This window comes from Phodopus roborovskii, unplaced genomic scaffold, assembly GCF_943737965.1.
Source record: "Phodopus roborovskii unplaced genomic scaffold, PHOROB, whole genome shotgun sequence".
NCBI lineage: Eukaryota > Metazoa > Chordata > Mammalia > Rodentia > Cricetidae > Phodopus > Phodopus roborovskii.
The window spans coordinates 8839533-8857238 of record NW_026126514.1 but is presented as its reverse complement, the minus strand read 5'-3'; the positions used below and the strand labels follow the sequence as shown (position 1 = coordinate 8857238).

General features: G+C 38.8%; 1 protein-coding gene across 1 annotated transcript in view; it reads left to right on the top strand.

Annotated features, from left to right (window-relative positions):
• Positions 1 to 17706, top strand: part of Sec23a (SEC23 homolog A, COPII coat complex component) — a 48606-nt gene that overhangs the window by 24578 nt on the left and 6322 nt on the right. The window contains exons 14-18 of the mRNA XM_051195886.1: positions 3368 to 3521; positions 7881 to 7958; positions 9313 to 9474; positions 13156 to 13242; positions 16165 to 16320. Coding sequence (XP_051051843.1) covers positions 3368 to 3521; positions 7881 to 7958; positions 9313 to 9474; positions 13156 to 13242; positions 16165 to 16320 — 637 coding nt within the window. The remainder of the gene's footprint in view (positions 1 to 3367; positions 3522 to 7880; positions 7959 to 9312; positions 9475 to 13155; positions 13243 to 16164; positions 16321 to 17706) is intronic.

Genomic DNA, 17706 nt, shown 5'->3' with positions numbered 1-17706 from the left:
AGCAAAAGCCACTGGGACTGTCTTTGGCCTTTGAAATCTCAATGCCCATCCCCAGTGACTCATCCTCCAACAAAGTCACACCTACTTCAACAAGGCCACACGTCCTACTCCCTGATACCAGTCCCTGATGAACAAACTTTCAAATATATGAACCTATGCGGGCCATTCTTATTCAAACCACCACAGGGCTGAAGTCATGACTCAGCTTAAGAGTGCTTGCTGCCCTTCCAGAGGACTGTCATTTGGTTCCCAGTGGGACAAGTCACAACCATTTATAACTCAAGCTCCAGGGGACCTGACACTCCATCTGGCCACTATAGACATCTGCACTCAATGTGTACATACATACCTACAGATACACACTCATACACATAAATAAAAGGCAGAAAAAAAATGTCACTATAAAACAAATTACATGTGAAATAAATGTAATGTATGGACTAGGGAATAGGTCAGTGGTTATAATTCTTGTCCATACATGAATTTTATCACCAGAGCCCATATAAAAATGCTAGACATGGTCCTGTGTGGGAGCAGAGACAGGAATATCCTTAAAGCTTGGAGCTAGACAGTCTAGTCTAATTGGTGAGCTTCAGGCCAAAGAAATACTGTCTCAAAAGAGATGACTGGTGTCCTTGAACATGGAGTCTGGAGTTATCCTCTGGTCTCCACAGGCATCTGGACACTGTGCGTGTACTCTACTGCACATGATCATGTACAAGTATGATAACTTGCACACATAAGTACACAAAGGATGGCCAGTCTTGTTTAAAGTAAGATACTTTACAACTAGGATCAGTAGAAGTATTTAACAAAAACAACAAAAACCAACAATAATTTTGAAATAATGCAAATAAAGACTAATACTGGTTCTACCCAGAGAAAGTCTGACTGGATTATGTTTCTTGAACATGTGACCTGGGAAGCAGAGGTCTATTTCTGTGTCTTTGAGGCCACCTTGGGCTATGTGGTGGCTTGAAAGAATATGACCCCAAAGGGAGTGGCACTATTAGGAGGTGTGGCCTTGTTGGAGGAAGTGTGTCACTGAGGGGGTGGGTTTTGTGGTCTCTTTTGCTCAAGCTTCCCTCAGTGTGACAGTTGACTCCTGTTGCCTGCAAGATGTGGCACTCTCAGCTCCAGCACCACATCTGCCTGAAAGCCACCATACTCCCCATCATGATGATAATGGACTGACCCTCTGATACTGTAAGCAAGCCCCCTCAATGAAAGTTTTCCTTATAAGAGTTGTTGTGGTCATTTGTCTCATCACAGCAGTGAAAACATTAACTAAGACAGGCTACATAGCAAGCTCCAGGCTAGCCAGGCCTACACAGAAATATATTATTTATAATATCAACCCCTCAGATGGAAATTCTCACTATTTTTTTTAAATCTTTTTTCCCTGTATATATGTATATATGTGTTTGTGTGTGCATGTGTGCACTCACCTACATGTGATCTTTGGAAACCATAGGTCAAAGACCATCGATTGTCATTTTCTGTCACTTTCCATCTTAGTGTTTGATACAAGACATCCCTTACTGCACCCTGAGCTTGCTGTTTGCTCTAGACTGATGACCAGCAGGTCTCTGGGATCTGATGTCTGTGCTTTCCTAGCATTAGGTTACAGGCATGCCTCCACATCAAGCTTTTTACATGGGTGCTAGAGATTGGTACTCAGATCCTTATGATTACGTAGCAAACACGTTATCTGCTGAACCATTTCCCAGCTCACTGCATCACTTCATCAGCATATGTTATTTGTGCAGTGTACTGGGTTTCTTTATGACCAATGTACTTTGGTCATGTCCTTCTTGTTTCTCTTTCTTGTTCTCCCTTCCCCCAGTCCTTTCCATATCTGTGGCAGTCCTGCTTTTACTGTCATGTGTTGTTCCTTACCCCTCTAAATTCCATGTATGGAAGGAAATGCAATGCTTGGCTCTATCAGATTGACTTATTTTGATTAACATGATGGTTCTCTAGTTACCCATTTTCCTGGTGTATTTTCATTCTCCTTTATAGAGGGATAAATCTTTGTAGTGTATCTAAGGCCACATTTTCTACCCCTTCCTTCCTTTTCCCTTTTCCTATGTAGCTCAGGCTGGTCTGGAATTTACAGTGGTTTCTCCCTCACCCCCACCCCCCACCATGTAGCTCTGACTGTCCTGGAATTCACTATGTAGATCAGGCTAGGATTAAAGGCATGTACCACTAAGCCCAGCCTATCTTAGCTGCTTGTGTCCTGGGATCATAGGTATTCACCACTGTGCTCAGTGTGATGTTTTTTTGTCCATCTATTCATTAATGGGTGCCTAAGTTGGTTGTGTAATGTGAGTATTAAGAATACATAGTAGATATAGGTGGGTGGATTTCTTTTCTAGGAGCTGACTGTGATTCTTAGAGAGTAGTTTACCTAGATCATATAGAAGTTTTTTAAAAAATATTTTTATTTTTGAATTATGTGTGTACTTGTGTGTCTGGGGTGGGTATATGCCTTTGAGTGTATGTACCTGCAGAGGTAAGAAGAGGTGGGTACTGGGTATTGGGAACTAAGCTCAAGTTCTCTGAAAGGGAAGCAAGCTCTTTTAACTGCTAAGTCATCTCTCTAGCCCCAGAAATTCTAGTTTTAATTTTTTGAGGAACCTTACTACTGCTTTTTTTTAATTGGGCTATTTTTAAAATTAGAAATAGTCTTATTTTACATATCAATCTCAGTTCTGTCTCCCTTATCTTTCTGTCTCTAACTCCCAGGTATAAGGATCATAGGCTTGAACTCTCATGTTGGACTCCTTTACTTAACTTTTGACCTGTCTTGGCCAGTGTATTAATAGGGAAGGAAAGAGTACAAAGCAGTTTTAGTTATGTGATTTTTATCACTGATGATTGAACATTCACCTGTGCTATTTCTTGTTGATTTGTGTATGTATGTGCGCACATGTGCAAGTCACTGCATGCAGGTAGAGGTCAGAGGATAGCTCTTAGGAGTCAGTTTTCTCCTGCCACATTGTGGGATCTGGTACTTGAACTCAGGCTGTAGGTCTTTGTGCTAGTGTGTCTGAACCATCCTCCTGACCCATATTCTATTATCTTTGCTTATAAAAATCTTGATGTCTTAAGAATATGTTTGGAGATATACCTTTTGAGTTATTTTACAAAATATTTCAGGGTTTGGTTTTGCTTTTAGGAAAATCAATGTAATGAATAGCTATTTGTAATGTTTTAATAATGCTAACTAATCTATGTACTATCAGAATTTTGAAATGTCGAGGAGGGATTCTATATTCTCTAAGTGTAGCTCTGTGTGGTAGCCAACTGTGGTATTATGATACAATTCAATTATATTTCTGTGCTTTTATTTTTTTTTTAGCTGGGCAGATGCTCAAACTCAAATCCAAAACATTGCTGCATCTTTTGACCAAGAAGCAGCTGCCATTCTCATGGCCCGGCTGGCAATTTACAGAGCAGAAACAGAGGAAGGACCAGATGTGCTTCGATGGCTGGACAGACAGCTCATTCGACTGGTAAGACGTGGGCTTTGTGCTTTTCTCAGCTTGTCAGCTTTCATTTGTAGTACATGTCCTTTAAAGTGCTTCAAATGGGGGGGGGGGGGGAAGGAGACCTGTAAGAAGAACTGTTCAAAGTACTGAACTAGTAATAAAGAGCAGTGTTTACTCCCTTCCTTAAAAATGGATGGCAAGTATGCTACCTCTTTATTATTTTGGCTGGTGTGAAGTTAGGTTGGAAATTAATCTTATATTGTTCTATGAATTTTGTTTTTGTTTTGAGACAGGGTCTCTGTGTAGCCTTGGCTGATCTGGGGCTTGCTGTCACTGTGATTAGTCTTTACTCTGACTTTTATTTTCTGTTTTAATTTCAGTGGAATATCACTATGCAGGCTGGCCTTAAATATACTCTTGCATCCTGGGATTATAGGCATAAGCAGTTCTTAATATTTAATTTTTACTTTGTAAACTTTGTCCTGCACTTTTTCATTCTCTCTTCAACTTAAGCACATGGTTGAGAATTGTCTGTTAGCTACTGAGAGAGGTGTCTTTAACTTGTCTGTCAAGGTCACTGGTGAGCTTGTTCAGAGTTAGCTACTTTTGCAGTATTGTCTAGATTTCTCCAACCTCTTTGTGGAGAAGACAGTCTTGCGCTATTAAAAATGAGTGTTAACTTTGTATAGCCCACCATTGATGGAACACTTAAGAGCACTTTCCTGCCAGCCTGGTCCCACAGTTGTGTCAGCCCCAAAATACACAGGGATGCTGTATTAGATATAAAGCTGTTTGTTGCCCCATTACTAGTGTTTCTTATTGGTTAGCTCTGTCTTAAATATTAACCCATAATCACTAATATATGTATTTCTAATGGTCTTATCTGACCAGAGAGAGGGTCTAGACCTTGTCTCTTACATCCTACATCTTGACTCCTCCTTTCTACAGCTCCCAGAATCCTCCTTGTCTCCTAGCCCACCTATTTTGCCTTCCTATTTGCCAACAGTGCTTTATTCATTAACCAATAAGAAAAACATATTTACAGGATGACATTTACATCAGGACACTGTCAATACTAATGTTGGCACAGGTTCTCCATGGGCCTTTTATTCTAGATGGGGATAAATTGTTAAGAATCTCACTTGTGCTTCTTTAAAACGTCAGAATATATTTGCCTTCAACTGGGTTAAAAAAAAAACAAAAACAAAAACAAAAAACTATTTCCAGTTTATTGCATAGACCTCCTGTGCATTGTGTGGTATGGAGCCAGTGCTTTGACTCCATGTGCTGTTTTAAATGGAACTTATTTTAAAACCTTTTTTGTGTTGGTGATGATACTCAAGGCCTTGTCTAGCATGCTGACTCCATAGATCTAGCACTGTGTTCTAAAATAGAAATGTTTCTATTTCCTGGGTTGCATTTTGCCCTAGTATTTTACTGACTGTAATTTTACATGTTGGTGTGAACTTTCCATTTGTGAATAATAAGTTGTGCTCTGGAATAGTTTGATTTATATATATATATATATATATATATATATCAAACCATATATATATATATATATATATATATATATATATATATATATATGTATGGGGTTTTCCTGTGTAACAGCCTTGGCTGTTCTGGAACTAGCTCTGTAGACCAGGCTGCCTCTACCTCTAGGCGTGCACCACCACCCTCTGCCCTTGACTTTGTCTTAATAAATGCGCTATTGTTTTGAGAACAGCTGAAGTATCTGGTGTGTGCATGTGGTGACTGATTTGTGTAGTAAAGTGTTTTTTCCATCTTGCTGGACTTATTGTATTCATAGGCTCTCACATATGACACTAAAAATTTTATTGTATGCTCTGTGTTATCAACAAAACCCATTAAGCACTTTCTTTCTTTTCTTTTTTTGTGGAAAAAATGACTTTTTCCTTTGTCCTTTGCTGCACAAAAGACCCAGGATTGTAGTTTTTTTTGAAGAGTTTTTAGCAGGTTTAGGCTTCTTTTATAGCTCACCTCTCACCTTCATAAACTGCTACAATTGTCTGATGTATTTTAAAATGAGAAACACTAATAAAAAGCAAAAGGTCCTAGTGAATACCAAATGGGACAGTTGCACAGTTGCACTAGGCACAGCAGCAAGGCATCTTTTTTTTTTTTTACATATTGATCCCAGTTCCCTCCCTCCCTTTCTCCCTCCCTCCCTCTCCCATTCTCCTTCCATCTCTCCCTCCCTACAGGAGGGAGGGTGATGCCTTCCATACCACCCTGAATGCACCTGATCTTATCTGATCTTGGAAGCTAAATAGGGTCTGGCCTGGTTAGTACTTGGATGGGAGCAGCAAGGTATCTTAACCAGAGGACAGGTTATACTGTATTGGGGACCTCTGGGTTCAGGCAGGACACTGAATAGCAAGTGTGGGGGCTGGATAATACATACTCTTTTCATGTCTCTTTATTCTTCAAAAGTTGTTGTTCCCCAACCCCACAAGGGTTCCAGTTTATATACCTATACAGACAAAATTAGCAATTCTGGCAATAGCGAAGGATAACAGGCATGTGTTTCTGAGGGCCAAGAAAATAGATAAGGCTGACAAAGTGGGTACCTGTTATCTTCTGTCTCAGAGGGGGTGTGGCTGTGAAGTGCCTGGGCATACCTGAAAAGGGTAAATTGAGGAAGGGACTATGATTTCTAAGAGGGGAAATGGAATTTGTGTGTTAATTACGTTTGTGTGGTTAGTTAAGCTACAAGTTTGAGATTGATAAATGTAGAAAAAGGGAAAAAATGTGGGAGTGCTGTGCACTCTCTGAGCACTTTCTTCTGCTTCCATCCAAGGTGGCTGGGAACATAGCATTGGAGTAACCATGGCAACCAGCATAAGCCAAGGCATTTGATCTGCATTAGCATTTTCAGCATTTAGCTGATTAACAGGAACTTCTCAGGGCTAGATCAAAGGAAAAAACTATGGCTATGTAGTGTAAGATGTGGAAGTTGCTGCCTCTGGGTGCTTTTATTTGTGATGCTCTGTGAGAAGGAATTCAAGTATTCTATATATCAAGATTACACAGCCAAAAGAAAAGTTATCCTCCTAACTTCCCACAGATATATGTGCCCAGGAGATGGAATATTTTCATGAGATAAACACACACAAGCAATGGGAAACACCCAAAGCTATTCTTAGGGAAGAGATAAAATGACTTATGACAGAAGGTACAGACAGTAACAACTGATTTCCACAGCCAATGACTCCACAGACTTGCCTGGTGAGCTCCCTATCACTCATGTGGTAGGGCCTGTTGAATATTAGTTATCCTGCTGTATTTCTCATGGCCATTGACAATATAGATGGAGAGTCACATCAAGAGGAGACTAGTGGAGGTAATTTCGGAAAAAGGCTGATACAATTGTGAAGCATCTGTTTTTGTGCCTTATGCTTTTGTGCCTTCATGCTTTTGTGCCTTAGCTGTATGGTGTTCAAAACTGAGAATGGCATTCTCCAACTATTAGTCACATTTCCTTTACCACAACACAGAAAGGGTTTATTTTGGCTCATTGTTTTAGAGTTTTTAGTTTATGATCCTTGGCTCTGTTGCTTTAGGCCTGTAATGATGCTGCAGTGAGAAAGGGAGACTGATTATATAGTTCCCTTCAAAGTATGCCCCAAGGGATCAAAATACCTCCCATTAGGCTCTTCCTCCCACTGGTGCTATGAACTGGTAACCAAGTCTCCAACTTAGGGGCCTGTAGGTCAGAGACTTTCTGCTTGACAAAGTGAGGCTGGTGGTTAAGGTTCATTGCCTATTGTAGTAATAGCTTATCATTGTGCAAGGCAGCTGGATGCCCCTTGCCATATTCTCATATGTGGCTGGCTTCCTGTTGCCTGTGCAAGTGACCTTATTGCATTCTAGTTTTTGCTTCTGTAAATCATTTTCTTTACTAGACTTCTTCTTCTTCTTTTTTTTTTTTTTTTTCTTTTGGGCACTTTTTGTATGGCAAACTTGGTACCAGCAGTTTACTTTTATAGCTGCTGTGGTGTGTTGATTGTGTATCTTTCTGTCCTTGGCTAGTGTTGAAAAAGATACTCTGATAATCTTAGGAAGCTTCTGTTGCCCATACCCCCCACTGGCATGTATTACATATTTTTTATTTGCTACAAAAGACTCTTGATTAAAACAAATCTATACATTTTAGAATGTATTGTTGCATTTCTGAAATTTAATTTTTTTTTTTTTGGTTGTGATTAGTCAATTGCTGAGCCATTACATAATATTCCAACTTTACCCTATGTTAAATATATGTCTGCTAAAAAGTAGTAACTTTGTAAATAAAATATTTATGGGCAGAATTTTAGTTGTTATATCAGGAACAAATTACTACTATTTTATTTTATTTAGTGTCAGAAATTTGGAGAATATCACAAGGATGACCCCAGTTCCTTCCGGTTTTCAGAAACATTTTCCCTTTATCCACAGGTAAGGAGGTCAAAGAACATGCTCTTTTCTCTTGTTGCCGATAGCACTGAGTTTCATCTTTTTTTGTTGTTGATCTTTTAAGAATCATCTATGAATGCATTTTGTTTGGGTTATTCTTTTAGATTGGTAAATTTCGGGATAACTCAGAAATTAATTTGAGGTTCTGTGGTTAATGAAAAAAGAATATAGTATCCCCATATGGGCCTTACAGGTAGTCACTGTTTGTGGTTCCTGAAGACTTAACTGAAGCTTACTGTGGGTGCAAGCAGTACTAAAGCCCATTAGTGTACCATCTGAGGTACAAGGTTCTGACTATACCAATGCTAAAAGAACGTATGTGCAGAAATTTTACCAATGAGGTATAGTGGTAGCACATATTCACCACCTGAGAACAATTTATAGTGCCATACATACCAGGTAAGAGACATGAGCTTAACTTGCCTTACTGTACCTTTACCATCTGTTTTGTTTTTTTTCCTCCTGTTTTTGAGGCAGGGTCTTGTTTTATAGCTAGGGTTCATTTTGAACTTGTCACATTCTCACCTTAGTTTTATAAGTGCTGGGATTATACACTCTTACCTTTAGTGCTTCAGTGAAATTCATTTTTGCCTATAAAAGCTTTGTCCTGAAATTTCAACTTTTAGTGTTTTCCTTTTTTTTTTTTTTTTTTTTTTTTTTTGAAGCAGGGTTTCTCTGTGTAGCTCTGGCTGTCTTGGAACTCACTGTATAGATTAGTCTGGCCTCAAACTCAGAGATCCACCTGCCTCTGTCTCCTAAATTCTGGGATTAAAAGCATGCATCATTACCGCCCAGCCTTTTTTTTTTTTTTTTTTTTTCCTCTTGAGGCAAGGTCCTCAGCCTAGGCATGTCTTGACCTTCCTGTACATCTTGTTATTTGGGTGCCGGAGTAGAACTCTAACCCCATGCTTGCCTAACAAGCTCTCTTAACTTTGGAGCTATTTCACCAGCCCAGACATAGCTCATGAATACCAGGGCAAGCTTTCTTGGGATATACTTAAAATATTTTTTTTTATAAAAAACATTTTATATGTCTGTGTATGTGCCTGTTTGGGTGTATATGCACCATGTATATGCAAGTGCTTGCAGAGGCCAGGGCTTCTGATACTCTGAAATGAAGTTGCAGGGAGTGGTGAACCACTCAGTGTGGGTTCTGATAACTGAAACCCCTTTACCCTTGAGCCCCTTAGGAAATGCTCTTAACTGCCAACCCATTTCTCCAGGCCTACTTTTGTGTTGCTAATGTGACACAATAATGTAAGCAAATGTTTTATTAGAGAATTGCTATTGCCATATTGAAAACAGTAAAAGCTGTCTCATCTGTTTTATCTTGTAGTTTATGTTTCATTTAAGAAGATCTCCATTCTTGCAAGTTTTTAACAATAGTCCCGATGAAAGTTCGTATTATCGTCACCATTTCATGCGACAAGATCTGACACAGTCTCTAATCATGATTCAGCCCATTCTGTATGCCTATTCCTTTAGTGGCCCACCAGAGGTAAGAGGGAAAAGAAAGAATTGATTGGTCTTGTTACTGTGATGTAAAGCATTAAGAAAATGAAAACAAATGGTTGTTTTGAAATGAAGTAGAATTTGTTAAATTTTTATATGATATTAATTTAAAAATATTTATGAGTATTCCCTATATAGTAGCTGGTGTGGTAGGTTTTATCATTAAATAATACAAAAGTATTACAGAAGATACTCTTGGTTGACTGTGTTTAGTATTTGGTTGACAAAGCTCCCTAGAGTTTATGATTAGTCTTTGAAGGCTCAGAAATGATCATGGCTCTGGAGGAGATGTCCAACTTCATAGCTTAATGTCTGGCAGGGCAGTCTGTCACAGTCAAGTCTCTTGTTTTCACATATCTTATTTTCCTTTGGTCCTTTGAGAATATAAGACACAATTGATCTTAAAGATATGGATTTGGAAGAGTGATAAAGTTACCCTCTGAGTTAGTTTGGGAAACTGTTCCACAAACATTTATCTGTTATGAAATGAGTAGCTTTTCCTTATGAAAATTATTTTTTGTTTGCTTTTTGAGACAGGATTGCTCTATAGCATTGGAGCCTGTCCTGGAACTCGTAGACAAGGCTGGTTTTGAACTCAGAGATCTGCCTGTCTCTGCCTCCCAATTGCTGGGATTAAAGACATGCACCACTACCACCTGGCCCCTTATAATAATTTTAAAAGTTCATTTTATCATTTAAAACTACATAACTGCCTTTAATCCCATTCAGATGGGATTAATGCCACTTCAGAGGCAGAGTCAGGCAGATCTTTGTGAGCTTGAGGCCATTCTGGTCTACAAAGTGAGTTCCAGGATAGCCAGAGCTGTTATACAGGGAAACCCTGTCTCCAAAAGCCAAAAGCCAAAACCAAACCAAACAAACAAAACCTAAAAAAAAATCTATGTAATGGGTATATTTGGAAATAGTACTTTAGGAAAGGTCAGTATAACTGGGTGTTTATTATATCTATTGATTAGTTATATCTCAAGTCTCATAAAATAATGAGTAAAATGATGCCCCCTTTTGTTACCTTTTTTTTTTTTTTTTGGTCTTTTTGAGACAATATTTTTTTTTTTCTGTAGTTCTGGCTGTCTTGGAATTCACTGTGTAGAACAGGCTGGCCTTGAACTCACAGAGATCCTCTTGCTTCTGCCTCCCAAGTGCTGGGATTAAAAGTGCCACCATGCCTGGCTTGTTACTACTTGTTACTCCTGAGAATTGAAGATTAGCTTAGAAGAAAACTGGAGTCCTTCATCTTGAGCACCTGTCCTTGTTCAATTCTAGCTATTGTGAAACTGCATTTGCCCAATGTCTTGCTTTTAGTTAGTTCTCTTTCCCATTTTTTTTTTCTTCTTTTATCTGGGCCATTTTTATTAATGTAACTTTAATAGCACTCAATCATCAAAAACTCACTTTGTCTCCTTTATTTTCTCTATCACTTAATTTCTCTGTTCCCTGATAGAGTTAAACTCAAAGTTATTTGTTGCCCATACTAAAAAAATATTTTCTTTTGAATTTGATTTTTTTTTCTTTCTACCATATGTATGCTTGGTGTCTGAGGGGGCTAGAAGAGGGTGTCAGAGCCCCTGGAAGTAGAGTTACAGTCACTGTGCCATTTTTCTAGCCCCCATACTTTAAACTTATTTTTTTATACAGTGTATGTGTGTGTGCCAGTATGTGCACATGTATTCTGGTAGCCATGGAGGACAGGGGAGGCTGTTGTGACCCCTGCAGCCATAGTTGCCTAGAGTTGTGAGCTCTCAGTTGTGAGTTCTGGGAACTGAACTCAGGAGCTCTGAAAGAGTAGCAAGTACTGTTAACTTCTGTGTTCTCTCTCAAATCCTGTTGTCTATACTTTCTGACTTCATATTCTCTTCTCAACTTTAATGCAGCATACTTGTTGGTATCCTTCAACAAATTCTCAACAACATTTCTCTGGAGAGGGCTCTTTCCTTCAAACCTTTTGTTACCTACTATTCCTTCCAAGTTTTCTTTCTGCCCACAAAGAGCTTTTTAGTCTCATTTTGCTGGTTCCACAGTTTTAGACTTCTAAGTCCTTAAAAAGAGATTAAGAGGTTAATCTTTTTTGTTATTGTTTTGAGATAGCATCATACTCTGTAACCCAGGCTGGCCTTGAACTCACTGATGCTCCTGCCTCAGCCTCCCAAGTGCTGAGATTACAGGCATAGGCCTCTCTAGTTGACAGGGGTTCAGACTTTTTATTTTCTTTATCTTCAGCTCCTCTAAAGATGTTGTCTAAATCCATAGCTTTGGTTGCTCTTTGTGTATGTGTTACTCAAAATCAATTCAGGGTGCTTCATTTTCATATTCAGAGCTATTTTCTCATGCACCCTAGATTTCTTATATCCCAAGCCTTTCATCTTTCCCTTAATGTTACATTCATCAGGCTTAGGAGCTGTCTTTGATTTCTCCTTAATTTTTCTTTTCTTTTTGAGACAGAGTCTCTGTATATAGCCTTCACTGATCTGGAACTTGCTGCATAGACTAGAATGGCTTGGAACTCAGAGATTCCTGCCCTGGTATCCCAAGTGGTGGGATTAAAGTTGTGCACCATTATGCCTGGCACATTGACTTTTAAAATTGTGACTTTAGTGTTAGAGAGAGTCCTTAGAAAATTAAAATACATTGAGATTTTACAATGTCAGATAATGTTTGATAAATTTAAAGTTTAAGAAATAAGATGAGTGGGGGGGCAGTGAATGGAGAGAAGTAGGAGAAAGAGAAGGGGAGGAGAGGAAAGCACGTGCGACTAGGGAGATTGAGCCAGGGTAGGGGAGAGAGAGAGAGAGAGAGAGAGAGAGAGAGAGAGAGAGAGAGAGAGAGAGAGAGAGAACATAAAAGAGGGAGACAATATTGGTTTGAAGAGAAAACTGAACCTAAAGAAAGGTCTAGAGACCTACAAGACTGCCGCCAACTAACAATTTGAGCAACCGTGGAAAGGCTACCATAAATGCCCTTCCCGGATAGTGAGATCAACAACTAACTTATCCACCATCATGGAGCCCTCATCTAGTACCTGTTGGAAACAGAAGCAAACACCCATACCTAAACACTGAGTCGAACTAGAATCCAGATGCAGAGGGAGAGGACAAGACCAGGTTGCAGAAACACATAGAGACAGCTGACACATAGAGGAGCTAATGGGCCTTCAGACTGATAGCTGGGAATCCAGCATGGGGCTGACTCAGACCCCCTGAATATGGGTCTCAACTAGAAGGACTGACCAGTCTAAGGGACCTCAGACAGTGGAACCAGGATATATTCCTGGTACACAAAAGGACCTTGTGGACACATCCCCCATGGAGGAATACTGCCTTATCCTAGAGACAGGAGAGAAGTCCTAGTCCCTACTTCAAATGACTTGACAGATTTACATGACCCCACCTGGATGACATTGCCCTACATGTGGAATTGGGGTGGGGGGATGGGAGGGGAGGGTGGTCAGGGTGCATGTGAGGGGGCAGAGAGGGTAAGAGGCAGGGAGGGAGGGAGGGAGGGAGGGAGAGAGAGGGAACTGGGATCGACATGTAAAATAAAAAAAAAAAAAGAAATAAGATGAAGGGGAGAAGGAGCTATTGTGCTATAATATCTAATACCTCGTATGCAAATTTGAAATAAGACTTAACCTCTGTCATTGTTCTTTCAGCCAGTTCTTCTGGATAGCAGCAGCATTCTTGCGGATCGCATTCTTCTCATGGACACCTTTTTCCAGATTTTGATTTATCATGGTGAGGTAAGACTCAGCATTTAAAGCTCAGTATAGAAAATCATTTTACTTTACATAAAAAGCTTTCCCTGACTAATATTTGGTTCATATTTAGTCTGTGATAAGTCTTGATTTATAGTAAGATTCAGGTTGACTGTCTAATTCAAATATTAAAAATTCAATGTACTCCAAAAAGGCAGACATTTTGAGTTCCAAAATGTACAGATGGAAAATCCTGTTATTTCCTGTTCATACTTATTATTTAAATTTTAAAATAAAATTAGTTTTGTTTGTTTATTTTATGTGTATTTGCTTTATCACCTTCGTGTGAGCTCTGTTTCTCTTGTGTAGCCCAGGGTGTTCTTGAACTCACAGAAATCTGTCTGCCTCTGTCTCCCAAGTGCTGGGATTAAGGGTGTGTGCCACCACTGCCTGCCCTCTGTGGCTAACTAGTATGGCTAGCTTTGCTCTCTAATCCTCAGGCAAGCGTTACTTTTTAGGTCTTAGACAAAATATCACCACAGTGATTCTTCATGGTATAGGATTTTAGGTGTCAATCATACTTAGCCTACTTGTGCTATTTTGTTGTTTTGTTCAAACACTGGTGGGCACAAAGCATAGTATTATGAAAGTATAAACATGGACATATCACACTCTTGGGTTTCACCTAAAGAAATGGAGGGAAAAATTCAGCTCTTGTCAATGGGCAAACTTGCCTTTTCATTACTATATGCAATCTAAAGGTTTTTCTACATGTTCTATAACCTGAAAACTTATTTAAGGCATAAATGGAAATTTATAACCTTTTGAAGTGATGAGTAGTTGGAGGAACAGAGTGGATAGCTGTTGAGCTTTGATTTGGTTATTTAGCAATCATTCCTGCATTTATTCATTTAGTTAATAGTTTAATATACCCACCACGTATGAAAATACTGCTATGGGCAGTTTGGAAGGCACATCCATTTTTCCTAGATCTGTGCTTAAGCTTGTAGTGTAGTGTATTATAATTTATTAGGGATTTATTTTCTAGTTCCCTTATTTGTAAATTATTTTAGATTTTATTTATTGGCTAGGATGGCTGAGTTTTGAAACAGTCTGTTATGATTGTCTAGCCTTTCCTTGGACTTATAATTCTCCTGCTCAACCTTCTATGCTGGCATTACTAGTGTTAGCTACCACACCTGACCTTCTACTGTTCTTTTAAATAATACTGTCCAGTGTCTTAAAATGGATTTATTCACTGGGCTTGGTGACATATATCTTTGATCCAGCACTAGGAAGTCAACTCTGTGAGTTTGAGGCCAGTCTGGTTACATAGCAAGTTCCAGGTCACACAGGGTACATGGTAAGACATTGTCTCAAAAGTTTTTAAACTTATTTTTTTGTTTGTTATTTTTTAAGATTTATTTTTAAATGTGTGTGTTTATTCGTGGGCACCCATGCACACATGAATGCATGTGCTAACAAGTTAGAAGAGTTGGAGTTCCAGGCAATTGTGAACTGCCTGATGTGGGTGCTAGGAACTGAATTTGCACCCTCTGGAAAGTTCTTAACCACTGAACCCCTTCTCCAGCCACTACTTTTTGTTTTCTGTTTATTTTTAATTGATACCAGCTTCTAATGCACCTTATATTTGAAGAATAATAATAGACACAGGGCTTTTCTTTTTCTTTTCCTTTAATGGTAATTTTTGCTTTAACTTTGTTAATATGAAAAGTCCAAAGTACTTTAGTTTTTGATATACAGAATATAAACTTATATAGATTATACGTTGACTGACTGAGATAACTTGGATTCCAAAGCAGCTTTAAAATTCTGAATTAATATGGCTCTAGACTCATTTATTTAATATAAAAGTGGATACAGTTGCCTTTTTACAATGCATTGTCTATAACATTATTGCTATCATTAGTAAAGTTTGTAGTTTATGTCTCTTATCAGAATGTAACTCTGATCATGGTGGCATATGCTTTTCATCCCAGCACTCAAGAGGCAGAGGCAGGTGGATCTCTGTGACTTAGAGGCCAGCCTGGTCTCAAAGTCCAATTCCAGGACTATATAGAGAGAAAAAAAAAAAAAAAAAAAAAAAAAACAGAATGAAACTAAGAAAAGAATATAATTCCACTGGTAAAGACTTCTTGAAAGTCATTATTTTGATGTCTCTGGGACACCTCAATAGAAACCCCCTCACAGAAAAGAAAAGATTTATTTTAGTAAATACTAATTTGGCATTATTACAGTGTTTTAATTTTTTCTGGCATTTCTATTTCTTTTGTTTTAAGTTTTAAAAACAGTATAGTTTTACTTTATATTTCTGTTTGTTCCTTTTGTTTTCTGTTTTTGAAACATAGTCATACTTTGTAGCCCTGGTTGGTCTGGGACTTGGTAGGTTGGCTAGCCTGGCTTCAAGCATGTGTCGATCCTCCTGCCTCTGTCTCTTCAGGGCTATCATGGCTGTTCTGTCTTTACTTTCTTTAAGCTTGTTTTTATATTAGACTCTTTCCTCCTTCCCTCCCTTCCTTTCTTCCTTCCTATCTCCCTCCCTCCCTCTTGCCCTCCCTTCCTCCCTCTCTCCTTCCCTCTCCACCCTCCCTTGCTCCTTTTTTCCTTTCTTTGGGGGCTTACCTGTAGTCTACATTGGTTTTAATCTCTGAGCTTAAGTAACTCCACCTCAGCTTTCTGAGCAGCTGACACTACAAGGTGAGTTTATTGTACCTGCTTTTGTTTTACTCTTAAATTGGGCAAGAAATATGCTAATTTTATATTTAGTAATATATTCTTTTACTTATTTTTTTCTCTACTGAAAAAGTACTTGTACATTAGAAATTGAGGTAGTGGGAATGTTTTCGCTTATCCTCTTGTTTTCTGAAGATAGTTTCCTTTGAAGAAAATTCTACTCAAGAATTTTAGGTCACTAAAAATTTAAAATAATTCCTAATACTGTTTTAGACTATAGCACAGTGGCGGAAGTCAGGATACCAGGACATGCCAGAATATGAAAACTTCCGGCACCTTCTGCAAGCCCCCGTAGATGATGCACAAGAGATTCTTCACTCCAGATTTCCAATGCCAAGATACATTGACACTGAGCATGGTGGCAGCCAGGTGAGGAGGTGTTGTGTGCAGGCTGCAGTGAGTGCTCCTGCTTGTGTTCTGATTGTAATGTGAACAGCCTGGCATACAAGGCCAAGGGCAAGGGAAGGAGGCAGGAAGGGAAGGCAGCTTTGTTTAGTGTTCTGAGGACAAAACGTTACAGATATTGCCTAGAATAGCCAGCATTCTCTCGTTCCGTTTCCACCTTAGCTCTTATAGCAGCCATGATACACTATCCTGATAGTGTACCACCTGTAGTTTAGCAAGCATAAGAACAGCTTGGAAAATAATTTAGTGTACTTTTCTTAAAGCTGTTTACTGGCAAGGCCTATGAATATGAAATTTTGATAATTTGTTCAGTTTTGTAGAAAGTAACTTGTCAGCTTAAAGGAAAGTATTGTGGTATTAAAAAGGGCTTTATAAGCTGGCATGGTAGAGCACACCCTTAATCCCAGTACTCAAGGAGGCAGAGTCAGGTGGATCTCTGTGAGTTAGAGGCTAGTCTGGACTACAAAGTGAATTCTAGGACAGCAAAAACACAGAGAAACCCTGTCTGGAAACAACAATAATGACAACAAACCAAAGTGGGCTTTATGGGTGTTAGAGTTCAGCACGATTGGGTTAAGGCTGCTTAGCATGTATTCATGAAACTTTCCAGTGATGTTCTGGCCAGAGGTATAACAGTACTTTAAGTTGTTATACATTTTACTTGCTCCATAAATAAGGCAGAGACATAGTTTGCTTATTGTTGTGTCCCTAGTATCTAGCACAGTGATATTCAACAACTTTAGATAGAATTTATTTATTTTTAAAGTTTTTTTTATGTGCATTTGTGTTTTACTTGCATGTGTATCTGTGTGAGTGAGTCAGATCCCCTGGAACTGTAGTTATAGACAGTTGTGAGCTGGCATGTAGATGCTGGGAATTGAACTCAGGTCCTCTGGAAGAGTAGCCAGTGCTCTTAACTATTGAGCCATCTCTCCAGCCCCAGTTTTACTGTATTTATAATATGATCTATCATGAATTGAGACTTTGCAAACGTTTTTTCCTGCCTCCTTCATTTGAGCCTCATGCCTATTCTGTTCCCATTTCTACTTTATATGTAATAGAGCTAAGGCATCATTTGTAGTCAAGGAAGTACATTAAATGATGGAGCTAAGATTTTTTTTTTTTTCTTTTAAAGAAACAGTATCTTACTGTGTAGCTCAGTGTGACCTTGAACATTCTTTTTGCCTCAGCCTCCTGGATTCATTTGTAAGCTAGCCAACCCAACTAGTAGTTAGTAATTGAATCCTATGTTTCTTATCCTAGGACTAGTGCTACTTAAGAACAGGAAAAGATTTTGTATGATTCTAAATTTCCAAAGATTACTTTCGTTCTTCTAAAATGAATTAAAAT